We start from the raw sequence: 16,272 nt of genomic DNA on the forward strand, positions 1-16,272 counted from the left end.
AGCGGGGGAGTTCAGACTTCGGCATTTCCCAAATAAAAACGGGCCGAATTTTGCCGAATCCGAATTTTACCGATTTTTTTTCCAACAGCCCTACCTGGGACTCCCTGGCGGCAGCCATTCTTTCGGTGCAGAGCCGAGGAACCCAACAAACGCTCCGCAGGGGGCATGCAAGCTCCCCAGCCCGGGTCAATGTGTGCTCTCTTGGCTGGTGGCTTTAGTTATTCCTGCTGCTGCAGCAGGAATAAATTGACAGTTCTTGTGACGGAGGGAAGTAAGCAGCCCAAGGCTTGGGGTTGGGACCGGCGCTATTTAATGTGTTGATTAACAATTTGGAATTTAGGTTGAGTAGTGCAGAAAATAGCAAAGGCTTGAAATGACCACTGATGCAGGTTAAAGCAGAAAGTGCCAAAGCAGGATGATGGCTGAGCGTCAAGGAGACAAAAGCAAGGACTACCGGGGAATTACACCTCTCTGAAGGTGGACGGTGAGGAAACTGAAATTGTTCAAGACTTTCAATTCCTTGGCTCCGTCATCAACCAAGAGGGAGGCTGCTACCAAAAAAATAGCAGGAGACTGCGACTGGGAAGGGCAGGCATGAAGGAGCTAGAAAAGATTCTTAAGCATACGGATCAAGATCCAGTTAATTCGTGCCACAGTATTCCCTGTGACTATGTACGGGTGCGTCAGCTGAACAATGAAGAAAGCTGACAGGAAGAAAGTAGACTCCTTTGAAATGAGAAGAAGGAGGAGGAGGAGGAGGAGGAGGAAGAAGAAGAGTTGGTTTTTATATGCCGACTTTCTCTACCACTTAAGGGAGACTCAAACCGGCTTACCATCTCCTTCCTTTCTACTCCCCACAACAGACACCCTGTGAGGTCAGTGGGGCTGAGAGAGCTCTAACAGAGCTGTAACTTGCCCAAGGTCACCCAGCTGGCTTTGTCTGTAGGAGTGGGGAAACAAATCCAGTTCACCAGATTAGCCTCCGCCGCTCATGTGGAGGAGTGGGGAATCAAACCCAGGTTCTCCAGATCAGACTCCACCGCTCCAAACCACCGCTCTTAACCACTATACCACGCTGGAGAGTGTTACGGATACCGTGGACCGCCAAAAAGACAAATCAGTGGGTTCTAGATCAAATCAAGCCTGAACTGACCCTAAAAGCTAAAATGACTGAACTGAGGCTATCGTATTTTGGTCACATTATGAGAAGACAAGACTTGCTAGAAAAGACAATGCTAGGAAAAGTTGAAGGCAGCAGGAAAAGAGAAAGATCCAACAAGAGATGGATTGACTCAGTCAAGGAAACCACGGCCCTCAGAGCTTGGCTGTTAATAAGAGGACGTTTGTGGGGGGGGTCATTGATTCATAGGGTCCCCAGGAGTCAGAAGTGACTTGGAGGCACTTAACAAACACACACGGTGCAGTAGCCACATCTGCAGGTGATACTAAATTATGACAGATGCTGAAAACCAAGTCAGTTTGTTAAGAGCTACAGGAGGATCTCTCTAAATTGGGTGAATGGGCAACAACGTGACAGATGGAAGTATAGTGTTGGTAAGGTGGCACGCGTCGGAACAAAAAAAATCTTAACCTTAAACTTGTGGTCTGAATTGCTGAGGCTGAGATGGAAAGAAATCTTGGGGCTTTAGCAGAAAGCTTGGTGGAAATGTCAACTCATGAAAAAGACAAGCTCCCTGCTGGGGAATTATTAGGATAGGGATTAAGAACAGAATGGCCAATACTGTAATGCTGCTGTGTAGCTCAATGGTGCGGCCTCATTTGGAACGGTGTGTCCAGCTCTCGTCTCCACATCTCAAAAGGGACACGGCAAAGCTAGAAAAAGTGCAGGGGGGGGGGGCGCAACCAAGCTGATTAGGGGGTGGGAGCCCCTTCCCTAGGAGGAGAGGCTGAAGAGCCTGCAGCTTGGCAGTTGAGAAAAAAGACGACAGGATGCTAGACGGGATGTACCAGTGGTCCAATCCAGCAGGGCTGTTCTGAATATTCTGAAAGGACCTTCGGTAGCCGGACAGTCAAGTCTCCCCTGCCTGCCACTGGCAGCCTGCCAGGAAGGGCACCGAACAGACGACAGCGAGAAAGCTGGCCCTCTCCCACTCATTTAATGCACCAAGCCTGTTTTGCCAGGGCTTTTGAGGGAGTTTGAATTGGCTGGCATCTGGTGAACTGGGTTGGTTTCCCCACTCCGCCACGTGAAGACAGCTGGGTCTAGCCACAGCACTCTTAGAGCTCTCTCAGCCCCACGTACCTCACAGGGTGTCTGTTGTGGGGAGGGGAAGGAGATCGTAAGCTGGTTTGTGTCTCCCTTAAGCGCTAGAGAAAGTCAGCATATAAAAACCAACTCTTCTTCTTTAAAGGGGGATAGTTTGAGGGTTTATTCTATTTTTTATTTTAAATTGAACATTTTTTTAAACTACTATTGTTAAGTCGCCTTGAACCATGAGGAAAGACAGGATATAAATCTTTTAATTAATAAATAAGTCTGGATTAAGTGTTTTACTCGTTATGCGTGACTTGAACACAGAACCAAGGGCTGTTGTTATTCTGGATAATCACTAAAACCCAGTCCCGGGTCCAATCCCCAGCATCTCCAGTGAAGAAGATCAGGCCGAAGGTGATAAAAAACACTGTGTGGAGTTGTTTTCTCTCTCCCCAGAAGGTTGGACCAGAACCAACAGGTCGAAATTACATCAAAAGAGTTTCCAGCTAAACTTCTTAACAGTCATAGCGGTTCCTCAGTGGAAGGGGCTTCCTCGAGTGGTGGTGGGCTCTCCTTCTTTGGAGGTTTTTACGCAGAGGCTAGATGGCCATCTGACAGCAAGGCTGATTCTGTTAATTTAGGCAGATCACGAGGGGGAGGGCAGGAAGTGTTGTGTCAGTGTTTGGCTCTCGTGGCCCTTTCTTACATGTCCAGGGTAGTGCCGATCGCCACTTTTGGGTTGGGAAGCAATTTTCCTCCAGGCCAGATTGGCCAGGAACCCTGGAGTTTTTTTAAACCATCTTCTGGGCATGGAGTAGGGGTCAATGGGGGGGGGGGAGAGGTAGGTGTGAATTTCCTGCATTGTGCAGGGGGTTGGACTAGATGACCCTGGTGGTCCCTTCCAACTCTATGATTCTATGACTCCTCCCCCTGAGACCCTGGAGAACTGCCGCCAGTCAGAGGAGATGACAGACCCTGCCAGGCCAATGAGGGTGTCAGACTCTGCAGAGGGCAGCTTCTGGCTGAAGCACTTTCCCCGGGCAGGGCTGCTGAAACTGTACGCCCCCCCCCCCATGACACTGGAAACCCAGCTCCTGCTCCTGCACTCTTGCGGGGCTTCCGACTGTGCCGGAGAAGAAGAGCCCCTGGGATGGGGGTCTCTGTCTGGCCCTCCACAGCTGCAGAGTTGCCCCAAGAAAGATTCCCCACTCTCCTTCTGCCCCCCCCCCCCCCGTGGAGGGGGCTGAGCTGCTTCCCACACCAGAGGCTGAGGAGAAGCGGGCAGCCCCATTGTTCCAAGCCTCCCCAGTGTTAATTATCTTCAAACGGAAAGGAAATCATGCATAAATAGAATGGAGGGAAATAGAATCATAACTCTGCTTTTATATAGAGATGCCAATTATGCAAAATTATGCACGGACTTTGGGGAAGGGCAGGCGTGTGCGCACCCGCTCCCCCCTCCTCCGCCGCTCTGACTGAGGCTCTTTGCAAAGCCCTAATGGAACGCGCGGCGTTATTAAAGGGCGAAGCGCCCAAATGCAAATTTGTCTTACATGCCTTAAATTATGCAGTAAATTACTCCAGAGCAGGATTACACGCCTCGGAGGGAAGAGGCAAGACAGGCAGCCCCTTCCGCGCGGATCACAAAAGCAGAGGGACCGTTGGAGGCAGCGGTGCGTTCCTGTCAGGCACAGATTGCTCTTCTTCCAGGACCCAGCTGAGGGGGTGGGGAGGGTTTTTTCCAAGGGACTGAAGAGGAGGCTCTTTGGCAGCCCCCCCCCCGCCCCAACAAGCTCAGCTGCTGACAGGGACGCGTCGGGTGAGAAAGCAGCGCCTCTAATCAGATGCCTGCAGGCACCAGTCCGGAATTAGATCACCTGCCCATGGAGCAGGAACAGATCGGCTTCGTCAGAGCAGCGGCACCTGCCCTAGCCCTTGCCAAGCCCCGGAAACGAAGTCGAGGGCCAGTCATGAGGAGAGGCGAGAGAAGAAGAAGAGTCGGTTTTTATACGCCAACTTTCTCTACCACTTCTCTACCACTTAAGGGAGAATCAAACCGGCTCACAATAGCCTTCCCTTCCCCTCCCCACAACAGATACCCTGTGAGGTAGGTGGGGCTGAGAGAGCTGTGACTAGCCAAGGTCACCCAGCTGGCTTCACGTGTAGGAGTGGGGAGACAAATCCAGTTCACCAGATTAGCCTTCGCCGCTCATGTGGAGGAGTGGGGAATCAAACCCGGTTCTCCAGATCAGAGTCCACCGCTCTTAACCACTACACCATGCTGGCTGGGAGAGACCCGGCGGATGGCTCCTTGAGGAGGGGGGGGCACGTGGTTTTTCCAGAAGCGGAGCATGGACCCCTGTGCTGGTCAGTCACTGCCCGCCATGCTCTGGCTGTGCAACGTGAGCTCCCTGCTTGAGGACAGCCTGGGAAGACAGCTGAGCAGCAAAGGCGGCCACGGAAAAGGGCAGAACCAACTGCCGGCACCACGTTCTGGCCTCGTTCTATGGAAGAAGCCAACCGGGGGGGGGGGGGCGCTAGGTGGGGCCTCTTTGGCTACAAGGAGGTTCCCACGGTGGAATGGACCTTTCTTTTCAAAAAACAGAAACCTCCACCTAGAAAGCCAAATGTCAGGGAGGAGGCCAGGGGGTTCCAAAGGATGTTGGGGGGGGGGGCGTCTCTTGCACTGAGGAGCCCCAAGAGGAGCCCAGACTGTGGGTGACCACCAAATCCAGCGGCCCAATTACTGTCTATGGGTCAGGTTGTCACGGTCTCTGACATAATTATGGTATTCTGTGAACATGTGCAAAATTAATTCCATATAGAGCTTAAACATATCATGCAAACTGAACCACTGCAGAGGTTTGTGTTATGTATAATGAAAAGCCTGTGTAATGCAAATGTCCTTAGAACAGGCTGACAGAATTCTCTCAAGGTCAGCTCTTTCAAGAGCTAACTAACTATGTCACTCTGATCTTGTCCTTGAAGGGGGAAGAGCAGAGCACCTTCCATCTATCAGTAAGATGCAACTAAAATCACCTTTTCTGCCTCAGCTGCCAGCTGTCAGAATCTCAAAAGCAGAACACTTTTGCCCTTCTCAAGGTCTCAAGATATCTTAATGTACTGAGAGAGCATTAATAGTTTAAACTGTGCTTTTTATAAAGGCATTAAAGGTTCCTACAGTCCTATCAAGTAATATGCTTTCTTGCCTTCTGTAATCTTGCTTAAAGCTATGTGTTACTAACAGATGGTCACAAAGTGACAATGTAAACAATAATTGTGTTTTATGAGTTATACAGTTAAATATTGTGCTACAGATTTCTAAGTAGTCTCATTTAATGCGTATTGTCCTAACGAAGAGGATGGTATAAAAATTATGTATATAATGTGATCGTGTAACTCAGAAATGAGTGTTTATACTTTAAGCAAAATAGACTGAAAGGAAAGGAAGCCCATATATGGTCATGGAGAGCTGAGCAGCTGCTACTAAGACATTACTGCACTGCTCAGAATATCTGACAGAGGGAATAAAAGGTATTCCTCTTGATAGATAAAAATGTTGTTTGAAAGTGGGGATAAAAGATTTCCCTTCACTCTTAATGAGTCTGAAACAGTATAAATACAGCCACAGTACAGCTAGAGATTTAGAACCTTCCAAAAGGCTCTCAGAAAAGGCTGAATGGTTTAAATACTTTACTCTAGACTTTGTGAATTAGATACTTTGAACTGAATCAGAATAATTTGACTGTTATTTTTTAGAAGTTGGATTTTGAAACTGAATAGTATGTAAGACTTGCTTGCTTTTACTGCATACATTGCTTTTACTGCATACATTGTAATACATACATTGTATTTTGACAAGAGTTTTTATAAAAGACTTGATAATCTGCATTTACACATATTTTACTAGAAGTATATCAATAAAAATACTTGCTTTTTAAAAGTAAGTAAAGTTGTTGAGTCCTGCTTAATCAATGACTGGCTGAATAAGATACCTTCACTTCTCAGTAAGTGAAACATTCTAAGAGCCTGTCATCTGAACAGCACGACCTGCTTCAAGGTGTCCATCAAGAGGCAAGGTAGGCATGTTAGACCTCACCTGGAGTATTGTGTTCAGTTTTGGGCACCACAATTAAAGAAGGATGTAGTCAAGCTGGAACATGGACAACAAAGGTGGTGAGGGGTCTGGAGACCAAGTCCTATGAGGGAAGGTTGAAGGAGCTGGGTATGTTTAGCCTGAAGAAGAGAAGACTGAGAGGGGATATGATAACCATCTTCAGGTACTTGAAGGGCTGTGACACAGAGGAGGTTGCCGAGTTGTTTTCTGTTGCCCCAGAAGGTCAGATCAGAAACAACAGGTTGAAATTAAATCAAAGGAGTTTCCATCCAGACATTAGGATGAACTTTCTACCAGTAGAACAGGCTTCCTCGGGAGGTGGTGAGCTCTCCCTCCCTGGAGGTTTTTAAGCAGAGGCTAGATGGCCATCTGTCAGCAATCCTGATTCTATGACGTTAAGCAGTTCATGAGAGGGAGGGCATCGTGACCATCTTCTGGGCATGGTCATTGGGTGTTGGGGGGAGAGGTAGTTGTGAATTTCCTGCATTGTGCAGGGGGTTGGACTAGATGACCCTGGTGGTCCCTCCAAACTCTATGATTCTATGTGGGGAGGACTAGAGGTGGCAACAAGACCAGGGGGCACGGGGGGGGGGGGAGATCCACCTCAGGCAGCCCTCCTAGAAAAGCAGACGACCAGGGGCTCAGATCTCCAGACAGATTCCCTACAGAGAGCGCTGGCTGGCTGTCCATCGGGCAAGTCCTGCCCACCTAGCCTGGAGCAGCATGCCAAGTTTTTTTAAAAAAACCACCAAGGTGACAATTGGTATAAATGGGGGGGAGGAGCTGAATAATCCTTTAGTTGGACCCCCATGCGGAGCACAAAAGCTGCATGAAAATGAACACGGGACCCTTCTGCATGCCAAGCAGGTGGTCTGCCCCTGAGCCACAGCCCCTGGAGGCCTGGAGAAAGGTGACAGATCAGCACCAGTTTCAAAAGCAGGGCTGTGTGCATTCAAGGGGCCGATGAGGGCAGGGAAGGTCGCAGGGGAGAGACCCTCAGCAGAAAGGACTCCTGTGTAGCGGGCCCCCCGATCTGCACCTTGGCCTCTGACAGTGATGCCAGAGGGGAGGGGAGAGACGGAGGCCAACATGATCTGTCTCACACCACAGGCTCTTCTTGACAGCTCTATGCCTGAAATTGGCACTCCTTGTCTTGCTGCCGGTCAAGGCAAAATGAAACGGCTCTTTGCCCCGCAGGTGAATTGCATAACTGGGACAGCTTGGGAGGAATCCTTTGCACTTGCTAATGGGCAGCCACTAATGGCCAAAACATCCTCCCTCCCCAGGTAGGGAAAAGGCTGCAGGCCGCACTTTCCTTGCTGGCGTTCTGCCCGCTTGAGGGGAGCAGGCCGGCCGTTGCTGGCAAGGCAGAAGGGCAGAAGGTCACACCATCCAAGAGCCCTGAAAACCTGGCTGGAGCCAGGAGCCCAAGACCTGCCTCCATCTCCAGAGCAAGGGCGTAGCCTGGCTTGGAGCGGGAAGAGTCCCCGGAGAGGCCTCAGAGGGGCACACCCCTTTGTCCCCTGCCATCGTCTCTGCTTTTCCTGTTGGGAACCAATAACCTCAACGGCAAGTTAAAGTTTGCCCTCTATAAAGAATATGAAGCATATGGCCTTATTTGTGGGTTCTTCTGCACCCTTGCACATCAAGGTGAGAGAGGAGGTAGGTAGATACCTGTCTGGACTCAAATTGCTACAACAGATGAAATTCCCAAGATAGACTCACAGAGCTGGAAGGGGCCAGACAGGCCATCTAGCCCAACCCCCTGCTCAATGCAGGATCAGCCTAGAGCATCCCTGACAAGTGCTTGTCCAGCCTCTGCTTAAAGACTGATAGAGGGGGGGGAGCTCACCACCTCCCGAGGCAGCCGATTCCACTGCTGAACTACTCTTACTGTAAAAAAATGTTTCCTAATATCCAGCCGGTACCTCTCCGCCTGCAATTTAAACCCATTATTGCAAGTCCTGTGATCCTTTGCTGCCAACAGGAACAGCCCCCTGCTCTCCTCTAAGTGGCAGCCCTTCAAATACTTCAAGAGAGCAATCCTGTCTCCCCCCCCACCTCAACCTCCTCTTCTCCAGAATGAACATTCCCAGCTCCCTCAGCCTTTCCTCGTAGGGCACCAGGCCAGAACAAACCAAAGCTGCCTGCTTTGAAATATTGTCGAAGGCTTTCACGGTCAGAGTTCATTGGTTCTTGTAGGTTATCCGGGCTGTGTAACCGTGGTCTTGGTATTTTCTTTCCTGACGTTTCGCCAGCAGCTGTGGCAGGCATCTTCAGAGGAGGAACACTGAAGGACAGTGCTGGCGAAACGTCAGGAAAGAAAATACCAAGAGCACGGTTACACAGCCCGGATAACCTGACTGCTTTGGTTTGTTCATACGACAAGGTTCATAGGAACAGGAAAAGGGGAGGGGGGGTCTCTTAATTTTAGGAAGAGCTCCTAAACTGGCTGCTTTCTACCAAACTCTGGTGGGCAAAAAAGCGTTCTTATTGAGGGGGGGGTAATGGAACAGGACCGGAGAGGGGAGGTTCCTGAGTCCAGGGGAAGTGAGGGAGGTCTCCTCTCTGGTCCTGATCCTGTTTCACGCCCCCCCCCCCAAAAAAAAACCCCACACGGAAGACAGGAGGAGAGGTCCTGCCAGAGCCAAGGCTGCCTCCCCCGCCCAAGGCCTTTATCTAGAAAGGCTGGAGGAAATCCACCGAGAAGGTCTGCCATTTGAAGGTCGCTGGGGGGGGGGGGCATCTGAGCATTCTCCCCTCCAGATCAGTAATGCAGCGAGACAACCCCCACCCCCTCCGGACCTCACGGCAGCATGAATTAGGTTCGGCTTGAGAAACGTTCTGCTTACCCCGGAGATGTCAGCCACCCGGTGGATCGGGACCTCCTTCTTGCTGTGCAGTCCTTTGCCGTTCTTTATAGCCCTGCCGGAAAACAAGGAGAAGGTCAGAGAGAGGAGAAGCCCACAAGTGTGGCTCTGCCCTCTCCCAAGCAGGGCAGCCCCAGTGAGGGGGGGAGAGGGGGGCTTGTTAATACCAAGGAGAGCCCTTGCAGGAGCCGGGCCTGGTCTGCCCTCAAACCCAGAAGCAGCCCGGCCACCACTCCGAATTAACCGGCTTTGTTCTCCACACAAAAAGAAGAGTCAACAGGACAGCAAGAATCAGAAGTAATAAATGTTTCCTCCATCGCTTAATCCCATGAAACATTTAAATGCAAAACACACAGTTACTGTTTAAATTCTAATGGAAATCACTTCCTTCCAGGTTTTGCTCTTAAACGAAATGTCGCCTGAATGGAGCGGCATTGTGCAGGGAAGGCATTTCACATCTGAAGACATCGGCCAGGGCCCCCGGACAGACTGGGAGGGACCCCTCTCTCCTGTTTCTCTGCGGCAGTCCAAAACTCACCCACCCCCACCATTTCTCTGAGCAATGGCCCAACATGAGAGAGGCCAGAAGAGGCCAGGGAGCTTCTCCCCCCCCCCCCGAATTTAGCCATCTCCCCACAAAGCAACGGCAGGCGTCTTGCTGGGGAAGAGCAGTGATGAAAATCCCAGAGATCCCACAGAAAAGACCCCTCTCAGCAGGTGAGAGGCGGGGGGGGGGGGGGAGAAGAAGAGGGCAACCGAGATGATTCAGGGGCTGGAGCACCTTGCCTCTGAGGAAAGGCTGGAAGAGTCTGGGACTTCCCAGTTTAGAAAAAAGGACTAAGGGGAGACACAACAGAGGTTTATAAAATGGTGCACGGGGTGGAGAGAGTGGATAAAGATAACTTTTTCTCCCTCTCCCAAAGATGAGAGGGAGGGCATCTTGGGCATCTTCTGGTCACTAGGGGTGTGGAGGGGGGAGGTAGTTGTGAATTTCCTGCATTGTGCAGGGGGTTGGACTTGATGGCCCTGGTGGTCCCTTCCAACTCTATGATTCTATGAAAGTACTAGAACTCGAGGGCATCCAATAAAGCTGATGTGCAGTAAATTCATGATGGACCAAAGGAAATGCTTTTTTATAGGATGAGTGATTAAAATGTGGAATTCGCTTCCAGAGGATGTAGTGCTGGCCCCAGGCAGAGGCGAGTTCAAAAGGGGCAGAGACGGATTCGAGGAGGAGAAGGAGGAGGAGGAAGGGTCTTTCGGAGGCTACTGGCCAGGGTGACTCAAGGGAAGAGGGAGGGCACCTTGGTCATCTTCTGGGCATGGAGTAGGGGTCACTGGGGGTGTGTGGGGGGAGGTAGTTGTGAATTTCCTACAGTGTGAAGGGGGTTGGACTAGATGACCCTGATGTCCCTTCTAACTCTATGATTCTATGAAGCTCCATCTCTGGAGGCAGCCGTCCTCTGACCCCAGTGCCAGGAGGCAGTGCCAGGGGAAGGTGTCCGGTTTGCTGGCCTTCTGGGGCAACTGGCTTGGCTCCTGTGGGAAAGGAGGATGCTGGCCTAGATGGTCTCTTCCCCATGCTTTTCTGTGCTGCTGCAGTCCCCAGCGAACAACCGCTTGCCGCCCCCCGCTCTCTTTCGAAGCGGCAGTGGCGAAGAGCCCAGGAGCTGCCCAGCTGGCTCAGACCAGGGTCTCCTTGGGTGTCCAAGCAGGGTAGCGAGGCGGCAGCAGAACCCCACGGCAACTGGCATGCAGAGGTGGGCTGCCGCTGGGCACGGACCTCCCCCTTCCCTCCCGTGCCTGGCCCCCAGCCCCCGGCCAGTAGAAGGCCTCTGGCCCGGAGTTGCTCTCCCGGGCTGTCTGGGTTCAGAGCCCTCCAGGGGCCCTCCCACAGGGCCACCAGGCTGGCAGATGCCCCTGCGGAATATGCCGTGGGCACCAGGAGACCCATCTCCCCAAAAGCCTTCCTGCCCCCACCCCCCATCTCCCACTCCATTTCATGGCAGAAAGTCCCAACTGGCCAGGGGAGGGGGGGTGAGAGAAACACGCAGGGAGCCCGAAGCACCCCGAGGGGGCTTTGGAAGCCGGGTGAGGGGTGCAAAGAGGAAAGCGGCGCTCTGCCTTCTGCAGACCGAGGCGGCCGTCTCTCCCTCGCCACGGGCGATGCTTCCAGCGCTTCCCGCGGAGGTGCTTCTCCCCCCACCCCCCTTCCGCAGGAGGGAAGCAGACAGAGGCAGCCGCTGGACAGGAGAGGCTCCCTGCAAAGGCTGCTCAGAAGTAGACCGGGGAGAAGTTCTGGCAGCTGTCAATTGGCGGGTGGGGGTTGCTTATGGGGCGGGCCCCTGAAAGTCTTGCCTGAAAGCCCAAGCCAGCTGGAAGGGAAGAAGATGGTGTGGGTCAGAGACATCCCATTCCCCCGCCCCCATTTCTGCTGGCCCCGAAGGAGGACAAGTGTGGTGGGGGGGCATGTGGAAACTGACCCCCTTCCCCAAGTATGGACAGTCCTGGCCTCCCCTGGACCTGGAGGCCTCGTGGGCACGAAAGGAGGGTTTTGCATTTGCCAAATCAGCTGTTTTCAGGTGGCCAGAGAGGGAAGGGGGGGATGCTGCTGCCCAGACCCCTGGCTGCATAGTGCCCCCCCACCTCCCCACAAGTTCTGCGTATTACAATGGGAGCAGTAGTGTCTGCCCCCTCCCCCAATCCACACAACTGAGAGGGAAGCAGAGAGCGGATTCTCCGGCCCCAAACGTTTGGGAGGCCGACGAACCCCCACTCTCTGGGGGCAGAACACCACGGCCGCTCCCGGCCCTGTCCCGAAACTGCCTTCTCCTCATGGGGACGGGGGAATCTGTGGCAGCCGCCCGCCCGTGGGCGGGGAAGGAAGAACAGTCAGAGCCCAGAGAAATGCCAGCACCGGTTTGTTTCAAAGATTTATGCCCCACTTTCCAAGCCGGCTGAGAGGAGACAGGGAGGCATTACCATACGCAGATGAGAGAGCTGGGCCCCTCGCCTGCCTGCCGCTGACAGCAGAGGAAGCTCGGAAAGGGGGCCTGCTGCCATTCGCCCTTCCCCCAGACCCCGGAGAAGGAGACCCCCGGGGCTGGAGGAGGCTGGGGGACGGGGAGGCAGGGAGAAGGGCATTCGGCCTGGGGCATGGCCCTAGAGGAGGCCCCTTCCACCCCTTCCATCTCCCGAAGGGACAGCCCCTCTGCTCTGCCCCCTGCCTCCAGCTCCCAGGGCTGTCCTTTCCTTCTGCCTGAGTGGTGGGGGGGCAGGGGGGCTACTTTCCAACTTGCTGGCCAGCTGCCCGAGCCCGGCCAGCTGCCCACCTTCCCCTTCAGTTGCACCCTCTTTGCTGACACGGAGCGGCACGGCTGCTTACATAACAGGGCTCCAGAGCAGGTGTCTCTACCCCCACCCCACCCACCCCCTCCCAGACACGCCACTCTTTCCTGCCCGACGCTGGCTGCCCTTGGAGTCCCGCCACAGCCAAGCCGGCCTTTCGCCAGTTCCCAGCCGGCCCCGGGGCTGCCATTTGTCCAGACGAGTCCAGCCTTGCAACAGGACTCCAAGGGGGGAGCCGGGGCTCCTGCCGGGGCTTTGCAGAGCAGGGTCAGTGCAGAGGGCCGCTCTGCCAAACCACCGGCGAGGCACTAGCCTGAGAATGGTATGCTGTGGCTGAGCCAGATGCCAGCCAAGGCCAACGCATTATTCCTCTTCCTAGGTGTTTTGACTTTCTCCTGTGGGAACCTCTGGGAGCCTTTGACAGCTCCAGGGAGGGGGGTTGCCATGGTACCCTGAGCGATCTGTCTTTTGATTATCTATATATGCCATGCACTGTACAATCGATCCTCACTAGTGTCCTCTTGATTCCTGGCTTCTGTTACCTGTTGAACTTCCTAATAAATCAGCTTTCGTAGGACTCCCTGCCTGCTGAGTCTGTTTATGGGATTATCACAGGACTAGAGCTCATATTAGGATACTAGTCTCTATCCTCTGCCTTTCCTTGGCTGGAGCCCTGGAGGGTTTGCCAGGATCTGTACTTGCTCGGGTTGGAGCTCAGGACGTGCTCCCCGAGGATCTTCTGCGTGCAATCCTTGAGGAAACGCGCCGGACTCACGCCGAGTCCCACCGGCTTGTTGGGCTAGTGGTGGACCAGTGGCAGCGGCTGGAAGCAGCGGCTCCATGGGACTCGCGGGAGGCTGATCTCCAGGCCCGGGACGAACTTTGGTGGCTTGACATTTTACTGGAGGAGGCGCACTTGGCGCAAGAGGACTCTGCCCTATTGATTCAACTGGTGACCGAATTCGGTGCGTCCCAGACGGCGTGGAGGGACGCAGCCGCACTGACCCAGGAGCCCACCCATCCTTCTCCCATGGAGGAAGGCCAGGGAGAGCATGTCCCGGATCTCGACCAGTCCAGTCTGGACACTCAAAATGCCGCCGCCAGAACGCTTCTGTGCCTCATGGATCTGCCGCTGGAGACAGCGACAGAGGAGGATGTCCGGCAAATTCTGGAACCGGAGTACGGCCCTGCCTCCGTGGATCTCGTCCAGCAGGCCCGGCCGTTGCTCACTAACTATCATGAACTGAAATTGTTGCTGCAGCAAGTGGCTAAGCCGCTGGTGGCAGCGGCGGCCCGGGCTGCCAAAGTGCAGGCAGCACAAGCTCTGGCAGCCTGGCAACGGGCGACGGAGCAACTGCTGGCAGAGACGGCCGCGGCCCAAGCAAGGGCTTCCCTAGAATGGGCGGCAGCGGCGGCTGGAGCACGCCCGAAAGGCAGTGGAGGTGTGGACTGGCCCTCTCTCCCGTCGTTCCACTCGTCCTCTCCGGATGCCTTTCCGCTACAGAGTGAGGCCCGCAGACGACGGCTGGCCGGAGCGACCTCCCATTACACCTTTGTGCCCGACGTTCGGAGCTACAGAGGGGGACGACTCGGATGAAGGGGACTCGGACAAATGGAATACTAACCTCAGTGTTAGCCACCCCCGACGTACGGGGGGCTGAAGAGGAAATACAGGCTTTAAAATACCAGAATCGGAGCGGATGGCCCTGATGCAGGACCAAATGGACATCCTGGTGCAGGAGTATGGACGTCTACACCAGACTCCAGCTGTAACCGCGCCAACCCCAGGACTGCCTCAACCGGGTCCGGCGCCGCCGCCACTGGGGGTGCCGGTTCAACCTGCGGTTCCGCTCCAACCGGCGGCACCGCTGCAACCTGCCGCCCCTGTCCAGCCGGCGGTCCCTATTCCGCCAGCAGCACCCGCGGTACTATGGCAGCAGCCCCGTCTGCGAGTGACTTTTGACGGGTCTGCATCAAGTGGATAGTTTCATGAGAGAACAAGGACAAACTTTCCCCACGGAAGACAGTCGGGTGAGATTTGTCTTGTCGCTATTGACAGGGAGGGCTGCTGAGTGGATGATTTTACAATTCGATACCAGGGCCCGATCCGTTTGTTCCTTCAATGAATTTATGCGAGCGTTAAGAAGACATTTTGATGACCCGTTTTGAGGTGAGAAGGCCAAAACCGCCATTCTACAACTACGACAGGGATCCTCCTCGGTCAGGGAATTCGCGGATGAGTTCCAGAGACTAGCCAGTAAAATAATTGACTGGAGCAAGGCCACCCATATACATTACTTCCGGGAAGCCTTACATCCTGAAATCCTAAATTGGGCATACATGCAGCGGGATCCAGCCACCCTGGAGGAGTGGATTCTGCTAGCGGAGGAAGTGGAGAGCCGCCGCCAGTTCGTGTCCCTTGCCCGACGCCGGGCTAAAGAAGGGGGCAGGCTCCCTACCAAACCTCCTATTGCTGCACCGCGGAGGCAAGCCCAGCCCTCGCAGGATCGGGCGATGCGCTTCCAGAAGGGAGCCTGCCTCATTTGCAGCGCCATGGGTCATTTTGCTGCAGCTTGTCTGTCGCGCCCGGAGCGGCCGACCCAAAACCCCCAGGCGGAAGGTACTCCCCGTGGGAGAGGGAGCACTTGGAGGAGGAGCACTGCAGCCGATCGTAGCATCACCCCAGGGCAGAAGGCGCCCCCAGCTCTCCACATCGAGGAGGCCACCAAGGATCCTCCGCCGTCGGACCTGTCAGGGTCCAGGATTACAATTACAACTCCCCCGGACGTGGACAGCTCCACTTCTTCCGAGGAAGACAGACAGTGGAACTCCCCTGCCTTAAACCTTGCATCACCCCTCGAGCAGCCAAAAAACTGACAGGGTCTGCGGTAGACGGAGCGACGCCGCAGACCACTGCAGATCCTGCTGCACGACCCCAGGCTCCACAAATGGTGAGAGATGTAGAAGAGACTGTATATCTGGATGTAGTGTTGCAACATTATAGAGGGGGCCCCCAGTTACATGTAAAAGCCTTAGTAGACTCAGGGTGTGCACCACTCTAATCAGTGAAGACACTTTTAAAGCTCTAAAAGCGAAAGCTGTGCCGTTACCAGCGCCAGTCCGGTTCGCCCAAATGGATGGCAGTGACTTTAGGGGAGGGTCAGTAAACCGCCGCACAAGGAGGGTAGCAATGGGAATAGGTCATCACTGGGAACAGATCCATTTCACTATTGTTCCTGGAATTCGTTACGCCATGGTATTGGGGGCGAACTGGCTAGTTGGACACAGTCCCACCATAGACTGGGAGACCAAAACATTAGCCTTCAACAGCCCGCAATGTGAACTACACGGCCGAGAAGTAGCCGTTTTAACCCCAGCTCTAGCATCGGGGATGCCCAATTCTTCCCAACTGCCCCCCCAAGTATCGGGACTTTGCGGATGTTTTTAATGTACAACAATACGACGTGATACCCCCCCCACTGCCCTACAGACTGTGCAATTGAGGTGGTGGGGGATAGCAAACTGCCTAAAAGCAGAATTTATCCCATGAGTCCTACTGAGAGGACTGTGCTCCGCGAGTTCCTGGACAAGAATTTAGCTCGTGGTTTCATCCGACCCTCCACGGCACCTTACTCTGCACCAGCTTTCTTTGTGCGTAAAAAGACAGGCAATTTACAATTGTGCATTGATTTTCGAAAACTCAATGCAGTGACTCAAACAAA

At 53.8% G+C, this 16,272-nt stretch overlaps 1 protein-coding gene across 1 annotated transcript in view; it reads right to left on the minus strand.

Annotated features, from left to right (window-relative positions):
* SND1 (staphylococcal nuclease and tudor domain containing 1) overlaps nt 1–16,272 on the minus strand; it is a 229,722-nt gene that overhangs the window by 93,182 nt on the left and 120,268 nt on the right. The window contains exon 14 of the mRNA XM_056845986.1: nt 9,185–9,257. Within this exon, the coding sequence (XP_056701964.1) occupies nt 9,185–9,257 (73 nt within the window). The remainder of the gene's footprint in view (nt 1–9,184; nt 9,258–16,272) is intronic.

The sequence above is a fragment of the Euleptes europaea genome, chromosome 3 (genome assembly GCF_029931775.1).
Source record: "Euleptes europaea isolate rEulEur1 chromosome 3, rEulEur1.hap1, whole genome shotgun sequence".
Lineage (NCBI taxonomy): Eukaryota > Metazoa > Chordata > Lepidosauria > Squamata > Sphaerodactylidae > Euleptes > Euleptes europaea.